The sequence below is a fragment of the Glycine max genome, chromosome 7, assembly GCF_000004515.6.
Source record: "Glycine max cultivar Williams 82 chromosome 7, Glycine_max_v4.0, whole genome shotgun sequence".
Lineage (NCBI taxonomy): Eukaryota > Viridiplantae > Streptophyta > Magnoliopsida > Fabales > Fabaceae > Glycine > Glycine max.
In genome coordinates, this window is record NC_038243.2 from 39,269,026 (window position 1) to 39,288,558 (window position 19,533).

Here is a 19,533-nt window from a genome sequence, read left to right on the forward strand (position 1 = left end):
TAATTTTTGAGGACATGTGGAAGAAATTGCTTTCACAACAAATTAAATTATATAAAAATGATTCAATCTTGTGAGAGAAATAAAAAAGTGTAAAATAAAAAAAAATTGATGCTATAAGAATAAATAGTTTTGTTAATTAGTATTGATGATAATTTTAAAAAACATTTATCATAAAAATCATAAAAAATAATAAGAAATAGTAAAAAAAAGTTATGAATAACATAATTTTACTCATATTAATAAAATAATTTCTATTTTTAATTTTTTAACTATGATATTCTAAGGATATTAGTAAGCATTTTTTAAGAATAAATAATACATTAATCAACAATGTAAAAGTATTTTATCATTATGGTTTAAAATTACAAATCATATATAATAGATTTATCAAATTTCATAATAATCATTTAAAAAAACGTCATTCTAAAAATGATTTATATTAACTAAGAGTATAATTTTTATTTTTTTTACATTCACATAAATATTAAACTCATAATAATTTTTTATATAAAAATGTATTAATATTATAAGTGGTGGAGCTCACAATCTACACAAGCCACATGTTATTGAGGTTCCCTTATTCCATAAGTTACTTAGAAAACCCGAGAAAGCGAAGAGTTCCATAATAGAAAAAAGCCTCAATATCCCCATATGCTCACTCAAATTTCATCTTAGAAAAGTACTTACCCTAAATAAACTCAAAAGGTCAATTTACCAATTTTTTTTTTTTATAGTTCCCATGCACCTAACGTAAGAAATCCTTCACCTTCACTTCTCTAAATCTCTCTTTCCCAATTCATCAATCTCACACTCACACAAATCAGAATTCACACCCACACAAACACAAACACACAATCTCTGAATTGAAACCCACTATGTTGATCAAAGGGAATCAAATTAAGGCACCAATATTGGTCCTCAATTTCTTCCTTGTCCTAATTTGTTCCACATCTTCTTCAGTCAACGGCGTTGAATCAAGGAAACTTGATGAGACTCCAGTGCCTGCCACAAACGGCACTGAAGAAAAGTGTGGATCATGTGGTGGTACCACTTATCCATCGCCACCGCCACCAGTACTACCACCACCATCACCACCACCGCCATCGCCAAAGAAACAACCACCCTCTCAGTATTGTCCGCCACCACCACCATCGTCGTTCATATACATCACCGGGCCTCCGGGGAACTTGTATCCCGTCGACGAGAATTTCAGCGGAGCCATCAGCCACCGCCACCGCCGGAGCTTTGCCACCATGTTGTTGCCACTTTTGGTTGGCTTGTTTAGCACGCTTGCGTTTTGGTGATTCGCTTGTGAAGAAGGTAATAGTAACGATGTATCATTCAGATCATTCTAAACACAAATACACAATGGAAGAATTTTATGGTTTATGATGTTATTGTTATTGTTATAGTTATGAATATCAAGATTTTACGTATGGTACGGCACAGAGAATTTTGTACCGGTAATTAGTGTTTGACACCATGCTCTGTTCTTCTTTTTTATGCGATCACAATCTCTCTTGTAATTCTCTGTCAAATTTATAAAGAACGCCTTTTTTGAAAACTTTGTGTGTCTCATCTGAGGATTTTGTTCCTCTACAGATTTTAGTGGAACTCGGATTTATTATTTATCTTATTGCATAGTAAATTAATATTAATATTTAAAACTAAACTATATTAATTTTAGTGATTAGATATGCATGCAATATCTTTTTGAAACTGTAGAGGATGGGGCTCAATTCCATTTTTTCATGTTAAAAGTTTAATTTTCAGATGCACTGGTAATCCCAATTTTCCCAAACTCGATTAATTAGAAACCAGAGAAATGTGAGAGTAACATATTTTAATACACTCTTGTAATATTTTTAATAAATTTTAACTAATAGAAAAACACGATAATTAAATAATAGTGTAATAAAAAATTATATTATAATTCTAATTAAACTCAATATTAATTTTCCACGAAATTTCCCGAAATGTGAAAAAAGGGATGAATGGTTATTGATGGATCAAACAAGAAAGTGGGTGCTGATCTAAATCGAGTGTAGCTGCAATTTCTGCATTATTAAAATAAATAATGTTGAATTGTTGACCTATATCAATTAATTATGTTGAATACAACGGATCATCCACCACCTTCATTAGCTCCATACCATTGCTTTCACATTGCCGTCTCAATTATACACAAAGTTCATTGTTGAAGGGTCCACGCTTTGTTGCTAATAATGGTTCTTTGGTTCCGCGTAGCCTATCTATACAAATAACACATGCCAAATAATGGATCGCAGAAATAAGAGATGCATTAACTCCAATTAGGTTTTCAATTTCCAGTTGTTATTTTTAAATTTAATTAGAAAAAGAGCCAATAAAAGTAATGCTAGCTCGTGAACAACATATGAGGGAAACATTCACTAAAGCCTTGTGGATAATTATGCTGATCTCATATAACACTTTTATATTACTTTTTACAATTTAAAAGAGAAATAGAAAGAGTAGAATTGTGAGATAAGATGAGTAATGTAACAGAGAGAAAGATAAAGAGAAAATTAAATTATAAGAATAATATTACTCAAGTTTTATTTTACCAAATATATTTTTAGTTGCAAGGGAAGTTCGCTATAACTTGAGACAAATTTTCTCTGTTTTGGATAATGTTATGGAATGAATTAGAATTATAATTAAAATCTTTGACTTTATGGTGAAATCCTAAAGTATTTTTACAAATTTTGATACTTTGAATCAATTATGACTAATCTCTCCAGTTCTAATTACACTAAAAGCTCTTTATTCCTTTTTAGTGATGTTTTATGTAAGAACCAAACTTAGGCCATTATGTACACATTCAATCACAAATTCAAAACATGTTGTTATACTCATTGAATATTTCTTTAAGACTTCAAGTATACCTGGCCAAAGAAAGTTCTGAATTTTTGTTTAATATTGACAGTGTTAGAGAGAAATTTTAACATTTAGGATGATTTGTTCCTACAAATTAATCATAAAATAACGATATAGTTACGTAAGATTAATTAGTGTTCATTATCTATTACGTAACAGTAGCTCTGTATCAGAACCTATAATTATCTTTATTAAAAGGTTAATCAATTTTTTTTAAAAAAAAAACAAGCAGAGAGGACTAAACTCTTTAGACAAGCCACGGTTGAATGTGCAATCTCATCTTTATCGTTTTCTAAGTGGATGAAAGCGGAGTAGTAGTGACCTTAAAGAATAATAATCTTTTGGATCTTGATGTCAGAGTTCAATTCATGTTTGTGAAATCAAATGAGTCATTTATGTCAGTGGCTTGAAACATAAACTTCGGTTGCACCAACATGCATAGAGTGGGGACCCATTAATTGTTGATGTTTGGCAAGTTTAGCCTATATGTCTACATCTTTTCACTGTTTCATCCCTATCACCCCACTAAAGAAAATTCCAGCAGGGAAAATTTCAATGGGGCACGGCTTTTAGTTCTATAGGTTGCATAAATGACAGAATCAAATGAGTTAAGTCTATAACTATTTTTTGCTTGTCCTTGAGTTCTATTCAAATTTGAAAATACCCCACTAAAATTGTTTAGTGAAGTAATGCATTTAAGCAGTACTAATAAATTACTGTTTTGGAATGTTTATCCAAAAGAGGAGTACTTTTACTTTTCATAACATAGGACAAAATGTCTCTAAACCAAAAACAAGTTGTTTGCTATGCTATTTTGCATTCTTATTTCATCAACTAACCAATTACACATTGTCCATTTAAATACAATAAAGTAACTTATATTTGATTATATGTTAGATGTAGAAATTATTGATGAGCTTTCACTCACACTCTTGATACTAATAGAACTGATCACCGGCATTGTATTCCCTGTGATTAATAATTCGTTTACTGTACAATCTATTACTCTCTATTTTTGATATAATTGCATCACGTTTAACAAGTAAAAGTTCAGATGAATGGAAGCATATTGCTTAGACGCCTTCACATAAGCAGTGATTAAGTAGTTATGGATAATTGTTTCGTATACCTTTTTTCATTTTTTGGCACTTTGTTATAGTGGTTAACAATTTATATTGGCTAATCAACCCAGCTAGTTATTCTGACTCTTGTAAGTTTTTTTATGATGTTTTTTAATTATTATTTAAAAGTTGATTAATTATATAAAATAAGTATAGCAAAATGGAATTGTGTATAAAAATACAGGTGTGCAATTAGAATTTTCTATAATTGCTCAATTGGCATTATTCAGACAAATCCCGCCACCCTTTATAAATCACTAACGACATTCATTAAAAAAGAACAAATAAGTTTAGTGGTAACGATTATGGTAGCTTAACCTCATTTGTTTGCAACACTCTGTTGAGGACTGGCTTGAGAAGACATCACTTAATATTAGGTGTGATTGAAACTGGTGCACCTACGTTCCAAGGTGTAATAATTTAGGGCGTTGTGTATGACCTGCATCAAAGTGCATATGGAGTGCTCTATTTTTTGCTTGTCTTTTTTGGGTGCAGATAATAAAACTAATTGTTCCCGCCTAGTAACAAAGAATTATAGGCTTGGTAAATATGAGATTCAGGAGACATATTGCACTTATTTTCTCTTGAATGATGCATGTGTTGTATATCATCGTTGATATATAAAAGTGGACATTGGTAACGTTACAAAATAAATTATTCACGTGCCCGTAGATCTTTTAAAAAATGGTGCTAATTGCTATGCTCAAGTTAAGGTTGGGAATAGAGTAGCATCTAATACAAAAGAGGAAAAATGATAAGTTAAACTTCAAAGTATTTTTTAAGTTTAAATATATTTTTCATCCTCATAAAATTAAAAAAAATATATTTTTATAAAACTTTTAGTAAGTTTATTTCATCCTCGTAAAAATAGTGTTATTCTTTGATCTAGAACAAGATTTGAATATTTAAATCTATATATTTAACTTTTTTTGTCTTAGTTATCTGTATAGCCTATATAAAAAAATTACATTTACATGTAAAAAATTATAATATAGATTTGGATACAACCAAATCTTAGACCAAAAATAATACATTTAAATTTTATGAGAAAAAAAATATATACTAAAAATTTTGTAGAGACAAAAAGATGAACATTTTCAATTTTTGAGGAAAAAAACAATTTTAATCTATTTTATACTTATATTTTCATACACTTTTCTCAAGATATTTTTTTGAATTAAATGTTACTTTTAATCCTTTATATTTTAATATTTTTATGTTTTCTACATTAAGTGTTAAAATCTCATTGTAATCATTTATGTTTTTAAAAGGATTTGATTTTGTTTCTTTTTCAATTTTTTGTTAAAAATATTAATGTTCCATTAACTTTTAAGTTTTAAAATAATTATAATTAAAAATTATCACTATTTTAAATTAATTATTTCACATTAAAATATCCATAGGGTGGAGTTGCGACCTGGATCAAGAAGGGGTGAAACTGATGTTGGAGTGCACAGTTATCTTAGCTTCACGAACTCATGAGACCAACACTTTGATGTCAAAAGTAATCAAGGCTCCACCACGAGCGCAGAGTAGCATTATGTCATTGCAACGCCAAACCATGCTCGATGTAGGTGGAAGCATGACTAGTGCAAAGCTTCACATGCTAAATCGCGCATATCGAGATTCTGGTTCATAAACTACTTCCCGCGACAAACCCACACTGATGACGCTCTCTCGATTTCGTCCCAATGTCAACCTTGCTCGCAGACCCATCACTGAATCACGACATTTTTGTGTGGAAGCAATGAGTGAAAATGTTGTTCATAAGAGATAGAGACTCGTCGGACCCTATGGTGATAAAAGATCTAAGAAGAACAAGCATGACGATGATGATTCAAATATGAGAATAATGATGATGATTCAGATCAGAAGGTGGGGAGGGTGGAGTCAGATCTGAGAAGAATGATGATGATGTGGTTGAACGGGGTGGCAGCATGAGTTTCTATAAGGTTATAATGATAATTATACTACATGAGAGATTTAGGTCTTCACTATATATTATTATTAATTTTAGGGTTATGAATTCTCTAAAACAATAAAACATTGGAAGATAGGTTTTATTCATTTATCTAAGGATTAAATTAATGAGTAGTTTTTCACATATTTTATTTGATATGGTTTGTATGAACTTTGGAGTGTCAAGATTTGTTTAACATGAAATTAGGTTATTTATTGATTTTTTTTAAGTTTACAAATATTTGACATGTAATTCTCTTACCATGAAATAAGCATTTTTTTAAGTCAATACATCCTTTTAATTAAATTTTGTTACGAACGTATCTAGAAAATATTACAAGTATATATATGTATCTTGGGGGTAGAATGGTGTTACAACAACCGCAACACAAGACCCCAAAAATATGCTTCTTTGTCTTCCAATGACAAGGTGCCTTAAAATATGTGTAGAATCTTTGTTTTCTCTTTTTGCATAAAAGTATCCCTCGCTTAGTGAGCAGAATAACTCACTAACCAAATTCCATCTAACATTAATTCAACTTCTTCGAAAGAGGTTGCTTCGCTTAGCAAGCATATGCTTGTTAAGCGGCCTTGGTGATGTTGGCGTGGCTTCCTCAAGAGCAGCCTTGCTAAGTGAACAAAAGTTCTCGATTAGCCATTACTTGCCACATGTCCTCCTCTAAATGATTTTTCTTGCTAAACGGTCAGATCATCTCGCTATGTGAGCAGTCTTCACTCTCTATTTTTCAACTCTTCTTCCAAGTGCACTAAGTTTCTGCAAAAACACATAAAATCCTAATAAATTTCCTATAATTAACTAGATAAATTTTTTTTACTCTTAATACCAAGTAAATCCTAACTAAATAGGATCAAGTATAGCAATAAATAGATAGTGAGATAATTGTTGTGAATTTGGAGTGTAAATACAAGTATGTACAATAATTATCACATACCAATAATATAGTTATTCAAAAAATGCACCGTACGAAACTTTCTAACTAAATTTCTATTGAAGTTCATTTTAAGGGTTTAATCTTTATATTCCTTGTTCAAGTTTAAAAATAAATTAAATATATAAATTATCACCATTGAAAATTGAACTTTTTTTAAAATCATAATTTGATTCATTCAAACAAGTTAAATTTATAACGTTATAATCAAATTACTAAACCTAGGTAAAAAAGATATAAGCAGCTACCAAAAAGGGTTGAGTCTAGTGGAAAGGGCTAGTCTCCTATAGCATGATGAACCAAGGTTCGAATATCTATTGGAAAATGTTCACACATTTAGTGGTAATTTTATAATTTCTTTTTAGGAAAAGGTTAACCAATACTTTAAGTCCATTGGTTAAGAAATGAAAAATTAACATTTTTATTAAAAAAATTATTATTAGTGCATTTGTGCTATGATTTTCAATACACCTCAACATAATTTTAAACAAAAACTTCCTAAACCCATTGGAGTTGACTTAGAAAATATTCTCTTCGTCCCGTTATAATTGTTGTGTAAGGAAAAAAAATTGTTTCAAAATAATTATCAATTTTAATTTTTCAATGTAATATTAATTATCTTTTTTTTTACTTATATCTCATAACATTAAAGGTGGATAACACAATCTATAAATGAATTAATGATGATATAAGATTAATTTTGTTAAATTATTACTTTTTTTATTTATTTATTATTATTTTGTTTGTATGTATAAATCAACCTAGGACGACAATTATAATAGAACAAAGGGAATAATTTGTTTCCAAAATAAGTTGAATGTTTGGGATCTAACTAAAATTTAGAAAAAGCTTTTCTTTGAAAAATAAGTTATTTTTATGAAGCTGAAAATTTGTAGCTTGGAATTATTTTTTAAGAGCTTATTTTTCTTTTTAGCTATTTTTATACTATTTTACTATGTAAAAGCTGTTTTTTTGTTGTATCCAAACAAAATTAATTATTTTAAATCACTTTTAAGCAAACTTACCCAAACAGAAATTGATTATGATTATAATCAATTATAAGAATAATCGATTATGCATATAATTTATTATTGAAATAATCTAATTTTATCAATTGTCCTAAACACACCTTTAGTGGTGAGGATTGGAGTTTGGGTAGCCTTTAACCAATGCCTTTGAGATATTGATTAGCAAGACTCGTGTTTTTTTTTTTTTTATTAATTTTAACTGAAATTTTGTTTTAAAAATTGATATAGATTTAATATTTTTAAAGATCTTGATAGTCAATCAAATATAATCTAGAAGAATTAAATAGGATGTGTTTGATTGTGTTTTTATTTTTTAGATTTTAAAGACAATTTTTAAATAAGTTTTAGAAAATTGAAATATAACAAGATGTAAAAGTACAAACAATAACATGAGTAATAGAAAAGTAATCATAAAAAACGAAAATAACCTAGAAATGTTCTGGCCTTTTTATTTTAAAAAACTAATTGCGAAAAGAAGTTAATTTTGAAAGCAATTTTAAAAGCTATTCTTTTAAAATAATATTTTCGTTTTTCATTTTTAAATAGAAAATAGTAATAAAAAAACAAAAAGAAAAATCAAAGAGCCACTTAATTTTTTAATTCACTATCCATAAAAAAGTTAGAAGTTTTACTACAATTTTTCTTTTTTACCAATTTGGAATTCTTTTTTACAATTTTTTAATTCACTTAATATATATAATTGGCATGGGAATCTTGTGCAGTCGGGGACATGTGCATGAACCCAAAGAAGAAAACAAAACAATTAAATAAAATCTTTTGAAGATGTTCAACTGATTTGGAATCATACGTACATTGATAGCTATAACCACTATCACCCGTCAAATAAGTGTCTGTTTAGGAACAAGAAACCAACTACATGGCCTTTTTCCACCGACACAATGAGATTCAGTAAAACTAAAATTAGTACACCACCTAATTCACCTTTAATTTCGTTGATGTTATCATATTTTTTAACCCTAATGCGTTTTACTTAATATTTGGGACTAATAATTCTCATTAAGCATAGGAATACCAAATTCACAATTATTTGAACAATGTAGACAATTGGGTCAAATATTGAACACTAAAGTATTAGGCATTGTAGTTTTCTTTTATTATAAGAGACAACACCAACAAAGATCGATTCAATTGGTAAAAAATAAATTTATATTTAAAAAAATATATTTAATTTTTGCTATCGATATAAAAATCTTATTGATAAGTAATTTGTAAATATTATTACCTCTATCAATATTTAATGAATCTGACCACCTGTTAGAACTTAACTCTTCTACACTTTAAACTTTTGTTAATAAAAAAGAAATTGTAGCAGCCAACAAAGTTAGGCTATGTGACACAACATGGTGTTTCCGTTATGGGGCACGCGTCTAATCATTCATTCTCACACATTATTTTTTTTCTCCAGCTGTTCTTCAATTTTCTTTCTTGCGTATGGAATGGGTTTTGGTGATTTGAATTACACTAGTGAAGTCAGCAAATTGGACACTAGCTTCATTTGTAATATTGTCCACATGCTCCTCTATGATTTGATTCTTCCAGTCCTCGAAACAACCCTGTTTTAATCAAAACCAAGTATCTCTACCTAGAAAAGTTCATAACTAATCTACATTTAGATGCAATAACAGTAATAACTAGGTCTCTATTATGATGAAAGAAACTGAACTTTTAGTCTATAATGTTGTTGGGACCATTTCATCCTAGTTCTTATTTGGATAACTAATATTTGATCTTTTTAAAGTATAGTTAATTCAATGATAGTATATGAATGTAATTGTTTATCAAATAAATAATTGTGCTTAAGACAACCGTATTGAAGAATTAGACAATTATAAAAATGAAAAATGACAAAATTGAACTTAGAGTTTGCATCTTTATTTATAATAAAAATTACAACAGTACAGAGTACGCTGAGTTTGTACTTTAATTTGTAGCTTCGTTCATAAAAATTGTGATGAAAGATTTGTAACTTGGTCCATCCGAAGCATATTATATTTCATTATAAAAAAGAAAAGAGAAGCATATTATATTTTGTGGGGGTTGTGTTGTTATATTATTTTTCTCCTTAAACGGAAAGAAGTCTGTAATCTATCTCGAGCATCAACAAATATATATATTTTTGTCATATTTCTAATATATTTTGTATTAACTAAAATTTATTAAATTGTATTTAGTTATATTATAATAAAACCTTGGAGTATATCAATTAATTTCACTTAAAATGAAAATATAATAATAAAAGATTATACTCGTACCATGCAAACATTTCTTAAAATTTATTATGCAAATATCCCACTTACATACGAGGGCGTGAAGACCGGGGCTCGAGATAGCTTTTGGTCTTCCATTATTCGGCAAAGAGTACTTTCAATGAAAAAGATTTTATGAACAAAAGATTAAAAAAAAAGCTATATTGATAACGGGTTTTAAAGTTTTAAAAAAGTTTAAATAAACTTTTGATAGAAAAAGAATTATGGACAGACATTGTAAAATCTTTTATACAGTTACCTTATTATAATTATCATATGATAAATTTATTAATTTTAAAAAAATAATTATCTTAACATAATTTAAATAATGATTTATAATTAAAATGATAATATATGTGTTATTTTTTTAAAAATATAATATTTCTTGAGGAAAAAAATCTATGCATTAAGAGTCTAAAATAACTTTATAACGGCATCTCAAGTATAATAAATTTATTTATTTTATAATAATTATTTTAAAAGTCACATAATAATAATAATTTTTGATTAAATAATAATATAAAAATATTTTACCATTAAATTCACGATTGTATATATTATCCTATACTTTTATCCTTTAATATATCACATTTTTATAAAAGTGTTGAGGGAGTATAGTTGCTATTCATTTAGAGATAAACTTCCCTTACTAGTGACTAATGAATATTACAGCATACAAATTAAAGTGAGCATCATGTAACTAAGAAAGTAGTATGTTCTTGGCTTCTTGCTACCATGATCCCTTTGAAAAATCAAAGCACAGATATATCTTATAAATTATCTGAAAAAAGGATAAAAAAGAACTTCCATTCATTGTCTTTCGTTGAGGATAAGCATCCTTTTCATTTAGGAGACACATAACAACCAAAAGCAATCAAAACCAGCAGCAGTTACTGTCATTTGATGTCATCGAGATTTGATGTTTACTCCTCCAAAAGAAAACCTAAATTACTTTCTGGAGCTAACTTTGCCAGTTAAGATTGAAAAGGCATAATGGCCGCACTACTTGTAAACTATATTGATCATTCAAAGTTAATTCAACTTAACGATTAAGGATGCTGCGTTGATTGCATGCATTTTATGGTAAATAAAATTGTGTTGGCTTGTTGATTGATGAAAAGATATATAGTCCATAATGTCATCGTCTATCCATTATTGCTTGCTCGACAAACACTTAGCATACTCGGCATATCATATCACCATATATACGAGTCATGATTTGCTTTGATACTATTATTTTCACCCAAATATTAAGGATGTACTAAAATCACAAAGGGAGTTTGGGATTGGGAGGGACTTTAAAATTTCATCAATTAACATATATTGGATTGGGAGGGACTTTAAGATTTCATCTATTAACATATATTCTTCAAATTAATAGTTTCATTTTTCTTGATTGGGTTTTGGTCTTGTTCATCACTCCATAACAAGTGCATGTCCCTTGAGTGAAATTATATTAGCTAAAATTTTGAACTTAGCTTAATAAATAAAAATGAACTTAGCTAATATGGCTGAATGAATTAGTATTAATTGAAGGAAAGACACTAAATCGAAGTTCATATACCCGAGAAATGATTTAGTATTGTTACTTTTTAAACCAGCTAAAACAAAAAGAAGTACATATAGTTCAAATTCGATTTAGCCATGGATATGCTAGTGCAAATAAAATTTTAATTCCTAGAAATATTCTCCACTGGTCAGGTAGGCCTGGCTAAATATATTAATTACTTCTAATTTCGAAGAAACATAATTCTTGAAGGCCCAAGGCATATGTAGCAAGAGTCTATTTTTTATATTACTTTTTAGACTAAAAGGTTGGTTGAAGCTAGCTGTGACCTGTCAAATTAAGCAATTTCATTCAATTTTAAAGATGCTTGAAATAACATATGAAAATTATTGAAATTGGAAGTTTCTTTCTATTGAACCAACTGACAACACCTCCCCCCTCCCTCCCTCTGTTTATAATCAGTTCAGACCAGAGTTGAATCGTATTTTATAACATCATGGGTTTTGTTATGAATCCTTCCTTTTTGTCGTAGGCATATCATGTGCAATCATTATTATTCTTTGTAAGCAAAAAACACAAGTGTTTTTTTTTTTTTTTATCCTAATCTTAATTTCTAATGCCGCAAATGAAGAGTTTGCTGCCCTGTAGCATCACCAACTCCACTTTGATTTTTCCTCTGCCCAATTAAATGCAACTAAACTGTTTTTGGTATCTATTTGTTACTTACTCCGTTCTCTTTTAAATAAAAGAAAAATAATTAATTTCACACTTACTACGAAAATTAATTAATTTTATTAGCTTGTGTCATTTTTAATTAAAAAAATATTTTTTTATTGAAATTTAATATTAAACATAAATTTTTTATTAAATGAAGAGTATTTTGACCATAATTTCATTAAATAAAACAAAATTATCAAAATTTGCTTATAAAAGGAAAAAAAAATTATAAAAGAGAAGGAATAACATTAGGGTATGTAATAATAACTAACAACTCAATAAACTAAATTTATTATTGAAGTTTTCTTAATCATTATGATTAAGAACAATGAATAGCTAAACCTAAAAAAACACACTAACTAACTAAAGCAAAGCTCATTTGAATAGAGTTATTAATTACCATGACCAAAAATTCTAATATCTCCAAGGCACATGCTTGACTTCTCCTTGCTCATAATAATTACATCCAAGTCGCTATAACTTCACTTTCAATCCTTAGCTATTAGCATTGTTTCCTTTCCATTGCTGATATATGACAAAACACCCGTAGCCATCCAATAAGACCACCACACACACACACACACACATTTCTTCAAACTCACTCCTTTCTTTCCATTCCCTCACTTTCACACCCACAAGTCACACCCACTTGGTTCCTTCCTCCACCCCATTATTTTTTTCTCTTTTTTTGATCCAAACATGTCCTCCACACACCCAAAAAACCCAGCAACGACAACAACATCCACTACTCTCATCGTGCTCTCAATTATACTCCTTTGTTTTCCGACAACCGCAAAAACCGACAACCCTCCATGCCCTTATCCGTGTTACCCACCACCCATTGGAACGGTTACTCCCACCACTCCTTCAGGTGGTTCCACTGTTCCACCAGCACCACCTCAACCCGGATTACTATATCCACCACCTTCTGGGAATTACCCTTATTACCCCACACCACCTTACGGCGGCGGCGGTGGTGTTGGCAGCAACGACGGTAGCGGTAGCGGTAGTGGTGGTTTTGGCAGCCCACCACCACCGGACCCTATTCTACCCTACTTTCCATTCTACTACAGAAAGCCTCCTCACAAGCCAGAAGACAATTCAGCATCAACAACCACTATGTACAAATGGACAGGGATGGTTGGTATTACTAGTCTATTATCTTCATCTTTGCTTCTTCTCTTTGTATAACTCTCATGAATCATGATCAAAATCTTCATGTAATATCTAAACAGTTAATTTAATGCTTGTTAATTTAATGGTATTTTTTAAGATTTTTTTTTAATATATATAATGCTCCCGCTGAAGTTCGAATTTATAACCTTATCCATATTATCTAAATTCTCCGTTATTAGGCTGATCTTAGTGGGTAAATTTAATGGTAGTTTATTCACGTTTGTGTTATGTTTGAGAAAAATATGTTATATCTGTTGTTTGTGGCTGTGAGTTCTTATGTGCATGTAGTTCTGCATTGGAAGGGGAAAAACAGAGGACATAAAATTAGATGAATTTTGGACTAGAAGAGGTTGTAAAGAGAAAAAACAAAAATGATAATGGGAAGGGGAAAAACAGAGGACATAAAATTAGATGAATTTTGGACTAGAAGAGGTTGTAAAGAGAAAAAACAAAAATGATAAGAACAAAAATTTTTGCTTGGTGTTAGATGATGTAATGTAATTGATTGTAAATTTAATTAAAATGTTGTTGGTTTTGAGTAGTTTTGTCTGAATGATATAATAATTAGGATAGTGTCACCACTCACCACTGCTATATGCCTATATGTGTCACCTGCTTTGGATGGTTGAATATGCTGTTGTCCTTCTAATTAATTTCTTCCTTCTTTTCGTTCTATTTTTCTCCACTTTCTACTTTGGTTGATCGTTCTTAATTTTATATCAAAAATAAGAAAAGAAAAAGCTAAAAAAGAGAAGAAAAAATATATTTTGTAGGTAATATAATAACAAAAAGAGAGAGAAATAAAATTAAGAATAAGATGAATGTAAAAATTAGCAAATGAAGAAAATCGAAGTTAATTTTATATATGGTTCTCCTTTAACAAAAAGAAGTAAAAGTCGTAAAGGGTGCTACCATTTTCTTCTGTCAATAAAAAGTGTAAGGCTTTGGTTACAAGAATTTTCAAATTAAATGCAGCTTTGTTGAAATTGTTTAATTTCAATTATTCTGACACATCCTTTCGTCGAAGGTTGATCAGTTCACCAATGTTCAATGAATAAAAGTTCTTCATATTAGTAGTAGATTAATTCTAAATCTTGACCATTTTAATATTAAAAACCTGACTTATGAAAAATTAAAATTTCCACGCATGTCAGTGCTCAACTGTGCATTAATTATAAAAATGATTCAATATTATCCTTCCGTTTGGCTTCATTAATGTTGTTAGTGTCAATTTAGATAGAAAGACAACATTGGCTATTTCTGAAAATTAAAAGAATAAATTGAATATTTTTTAAGAAAATGAAAGGATTATATTGAATAATGTAAATAAAATAGTGAAAAAAGAGAGTAATTTAACTTCATATTTATTACTTTTTCATCTAGATAATTTATTTTTTTCTGCTATCTTGATAAATTTGGATTTTCTTTTACTTAATATTTTTTTATTAGATAATTCCTTCTTCTCCCTTTTGTGATAATTTTATTTTTATTTGTTTATATTTTTATGTCAAGTACTCAATTTGATACTTCAAATTTTTAAAAATTTCAAAATTTGGTATTCAATGGTGTACTTCTATCCTAATTGACACTACCAAGGTTAATAAAATTGGACAAAAAAGCAACATTGAACTTTTTTTTTACATTGGAGGATCAAATTAAGCATTTTAAAAATAGAGAGGCCAAATTAAGTAATGTAAATAAAAAGGTTAAAAAATTAATTTAACCAAATTTTTTTACCATCAAACATGCGAATTAATTGACAAAAGATTTTAGTATAATAGATAATTTTAAGTTTAAACCTTAAATGCGTAGTTATGTGAAATAATCAAATAGAGAATTTTGTCAATCATTTAGACTTATCTAATTCGAGTAAAATATATATGAACTTGTAAAAGAAAAATGAAACATTTTATTATTTCTTAGCTTTATATTTTTCATCATTTTCAAGGAGAAAAATCTTCTTGTTAAAAGGTTTTTTTTAGGTTGAGTTTTTTCTTCTTGAACACCAGTGTCCTTATTGTTAGTATGAATCAATCTTTGAAAGGTAAAAAAATAAAATAAAGAATAGATTACACTAATAATTCTTAAAATTTTATGAAATTACACAAATTTATGTTATTTTATTTTAACATTTATATATAGCAAGATTTTTTTTATAGGGAAGAACTGCATAATGTTTTTTAAACAATAAAGAAAGATTATTGTAATATACAACATAGTGTCGATGTACATTTTTTTATAAAAAATAGTAAGGAAGGTTAGTGTAGAGTAAATAAAAAAGAAAAAAATTTATATAATTTCACAAACTCTCATAAATAACTAATGTAATTTACTCTACAATAAAAAGATAAAAGAAAACTTAGGCACAAGGCCTTCAAAAGCGTGGATAAACACGGTTTAGCCCAATGATACAAATAAATTAAATATTTACCTAAATAATACAACTCAAAATATTTATTCTAATAATATAAAACATAGTTTAAGTGAAAAATCGTTCTCCTTCAAACTGATTTCTCACCTATAATTTGTTCACATGTTATGAAATCAGCTGGGAAACTGATTTCATAATGTCGTTTTTATTTGTTTTTTCTAAATTAGGAACTGATTTCATAAGGTGGTTTTTTCTAAAACTCAGTTTTAAAAAATTAAACCTATTTTTGGTTTTTAAAAAATATTTAAATACTCATTATAAATATAATTTAGTTACATATTTATATAAAAACTGTATATATTTAAGTGATCTAATGCTTTTACCTAAACAATTAAATAACTAAAACATGTTTAATTTTAATAGCATGCATCGACGATTGATATAACTATGAGTACTTAAATATAATTTATCTAGAATAGTATTTTAAAAAAATAATTAATCCTTAAATGAAACCAAGTTTATCTAGATTAAAGAAGACAAAAAAAAAGACTTAGATAAATAAAACTCAGGTAAACATCATAATCTTGTGGGACTAACACAATTAAAGTAGGGAATCTTTAACAAAAAGCAACAACAAAATTCCAATGATGAATTACAAGTTTATTCTAAAAAAATAACAAGTAGTTTGCGCAATGAGTATATATAGTCATCAAGCATCAGAACAATTATCTCATCAGTCGTTCTTGGTTTCCTGGGTTTGCGTAGCAGGATAAGGATTTCATCTATAGAACCTTCAAAAGTTATATTCAACTCAATCGGACCTTTGGTACTAAATTATGAATAGATGAAAAATATTTTTCTCACATCGTCGTCGCATTTGAGCTTCATACAGTCGTATGCAACAAAATCATCACCTACATAGATTGGTTGATAGTAAAAAAGATTTATTAAAATTTGGCAACCTTTGTTGGAGTAAAAAAATGTCTTTCTTAAGGCACCAAATGGCATGTCCTCACTTATTGTGATGACTTTAGGATCACTTGGACTTTCAAACATTATCCCTTCATCTGATGGAATAATGTCAACATCAAAATACACAAGAGCTTATACACTTTTCATGTTTTAAGCAATATGGTGAATATCAAAGAAAGGTGTTGAGTTGCATCAAACCCCTACTGCTATATATATATTAGATGATCTATTATTCTATTGTGACTTATACCAACAGTTGAGATCACACTGACAATATAAAAAATTTAGATTGAGTCTTAATTAATTATGTTTGGTTTGCTCAATTAAAAAAAAGCAGTGCTCAGTCAAATCGTCTTGTAGAAAACATTGTCCAATCACATCGTCTCGAAACAAGCAATGTGAGGTCAAATCGTATGGGGAAAAGCAACATGGGGTCAAATCGTCCTAAAGAAATGAATGTTTAGTCAATTTGTATTAGAAAAATGAAGTGGTCAGTCAATTAATGCATTGTTCATTTAATTAACAAGGGCAAACTGACAATCATCATAATAGGACACAATTAATAAGGGCAAGTAATTAATGTTGTCTGGGCCCAACAGTTCCACATCTGAGAGGTTGTCGGTTGTCGACGCATTCGTCTATGTTCTTGTGATTCAAGTTGTTCATTAGAAATAACAAGTTGTTTTTCTTGGACGAAGTCATTAATGGAAGAATTGTTGGCAATACTTTGGTGAAAGAATGCAAACGAAGGTATGAGCATACTTTACATGTATGCATAAGCAAACTCCGGTGCTTGAAGATCTATATCCATGAGGTTGCTCATAAAGTCTTATTCTCTGGCACTGAAGAATTGTGCATTGTACCCATAATCTTCTTGATGATGATGAGGTTGTGATGTAAATTCATAGGATTAAGCATGTGGTTGTAGTCCTTCATCATGCATGCTGGCAACGACTAGTGGGCTTTGTTGTGGAAGATGTTGTTCAGTTTTCATGTTTGGAGCCAAACAAGATGTGATGATAACGTTTGGATGAGTTGCAAACTGTGTTAGGAAATTTTTTTAATTTGCTCGGTACCAATTTATGTAGTGACTCATATGTTCAATCTTTCCTAGAATTAGTTGCTCAATTAACACATATATATGCATTTTTCCTTCCAAATTGAAATCCACTGTTGATGTTCCTTTGCCTAATTTGTGTCACTATGTCCTCTCATGTTACTATAATGGACTTTGTAAAGACTATGCGATAGACTTGGTATGTCTTGACAAATTCCAAATTAGAGCATGACTCTGTCAGTTTGATGTCATACTACCACGGGAAAAAATAGTTTAAAGATAGACTGACACTTCATATTTTGGAATCCTTGTATACATTTTTCTAGTATAAATGACTCAAAACCTAAGTAATTAAGGCATTTAATGGAACTGAAAAAATAATTTGCATTAGTAATTTTAAAAACAATGTAATTGACATTTGAATAAATAAAGCAAAAAACAAATGGTTCAACCTCCTCGTTATGCATGTTGTCGAATCTTGACCTGTAACCTATCATATCATCCCGTGAGATTCTAGAAAATCGTAGGCCTTTGCTGCTCCATCTAGTGAAATCTAATATGTTTAGTCAAATACATTACCAAAAATAGAATTTGTTTGATTGAGAAATTTTTGTTTACCTAGTTGCAAGTGGATATGACGGTTATCGCTAGACCCTTGGTTGAATGAACAACATGCGATACCATGCTCAAGTCTGTAACAACACAATACATCCTCCTATTTTTTCGGATGTGGGATAAATAGTCTTACACATTTCTCTGTACAAATGTGTTAAACATACTGAACCCTAGCTATAGCGGCCAGTCCGAACAAGATTTGCTAACAAGGGTAGATACATCAGGTGAACTTTATTCCCTGACTTGTCTGGCATCAACACCCCACCAATCAGCCCTAAAATATATGCTTTATAATGAGCTACTAATTGTTGTGGTGTGGGTGATGCTAGGAGAGTCAACATATTTTCTTTTAAACATTTTAGTTTAAGTGTTGATCCCACTAATGCATTCTTTGGGGGAACACCACCTATATATTTTAAGCACATTTGTTCTCAATCATAATATGTTGAGCCAGTAATTGGTTTTCCATCAACGCGTAAACCCAGTTGAAGAGTAACAACTTCCAAGGTGATTATGCATTTACCAACAAGAAGATGAAACGTGTCTGACTCTGGTCTCTACCTTTCAATCAAAGCAGTCACTAAAGCGCAATCGACTTTAACTTGTATGAGCTTTGCAACATCTGAAAAATTAACTTGAACCAACAAAGGTTCAATTTTTGGATCTGAAGAATGCATAGCTTGAGCATACAAGTAGATTACATTTTCTGTTACCTTAAAAAATCAAAATAATAACAACATCATTATATATGAATCATAACATAATTAACATTCAATTAAACAAAATGTATTACATACTTCTCCATTCTTCATATATATGAAGGCATTGTTTCCAAAGAAGAGGACCAACTCTAGATGCCATGCTTTAGGCTTTGGTACTAACGTCAAGAAGAAGT

General features: G+C 29.4%; 2 protein-coding genes across 2 annotated transcripts; both read left to right on the plus strand.

Annotated features, from left to right (window-relative positions):
* Nucleotides 1-500: 500 nt before the first annotated feature.
* Nucleotides 501-1,564, plus strand: LOC100783022 (pectinesterase inhibitor 10). Its single transcript, XM_006583833.4, has one exon. It carries the CDS (start codon nucleotides 876-878, stop codon nucleotides 1,302-1,304), a length of 429 nt encoding a protein of 142 aa, XP_006583896.1. The 5' UTR covers nucleotides 501-875; the 3' UTR covers nucleotides 1,305-1,564.
* Nucleotides 1,565-12,901: 11,337 nt separating this feature from the next.
* On the plus strand, nucleotides 12,902-13,706 carry LOC100305848 (proline-rich antigen homolog). The gene has a single exon (XM_014778169.3). It carries the CDS (start codon nucleotides 13,147-13,149, stop codon nucleotides 13,636-13,638), a length of 492 nt encoding a protein of 163 aa, XP_014633655.1. The 5' UTR covers nucleotides 12,902-13,146; the 3' UTR covers nucleotides 13,639-13,706.
* Nucleotides 13,707-19,533: the final 5,827 nt, after the last annotated feature.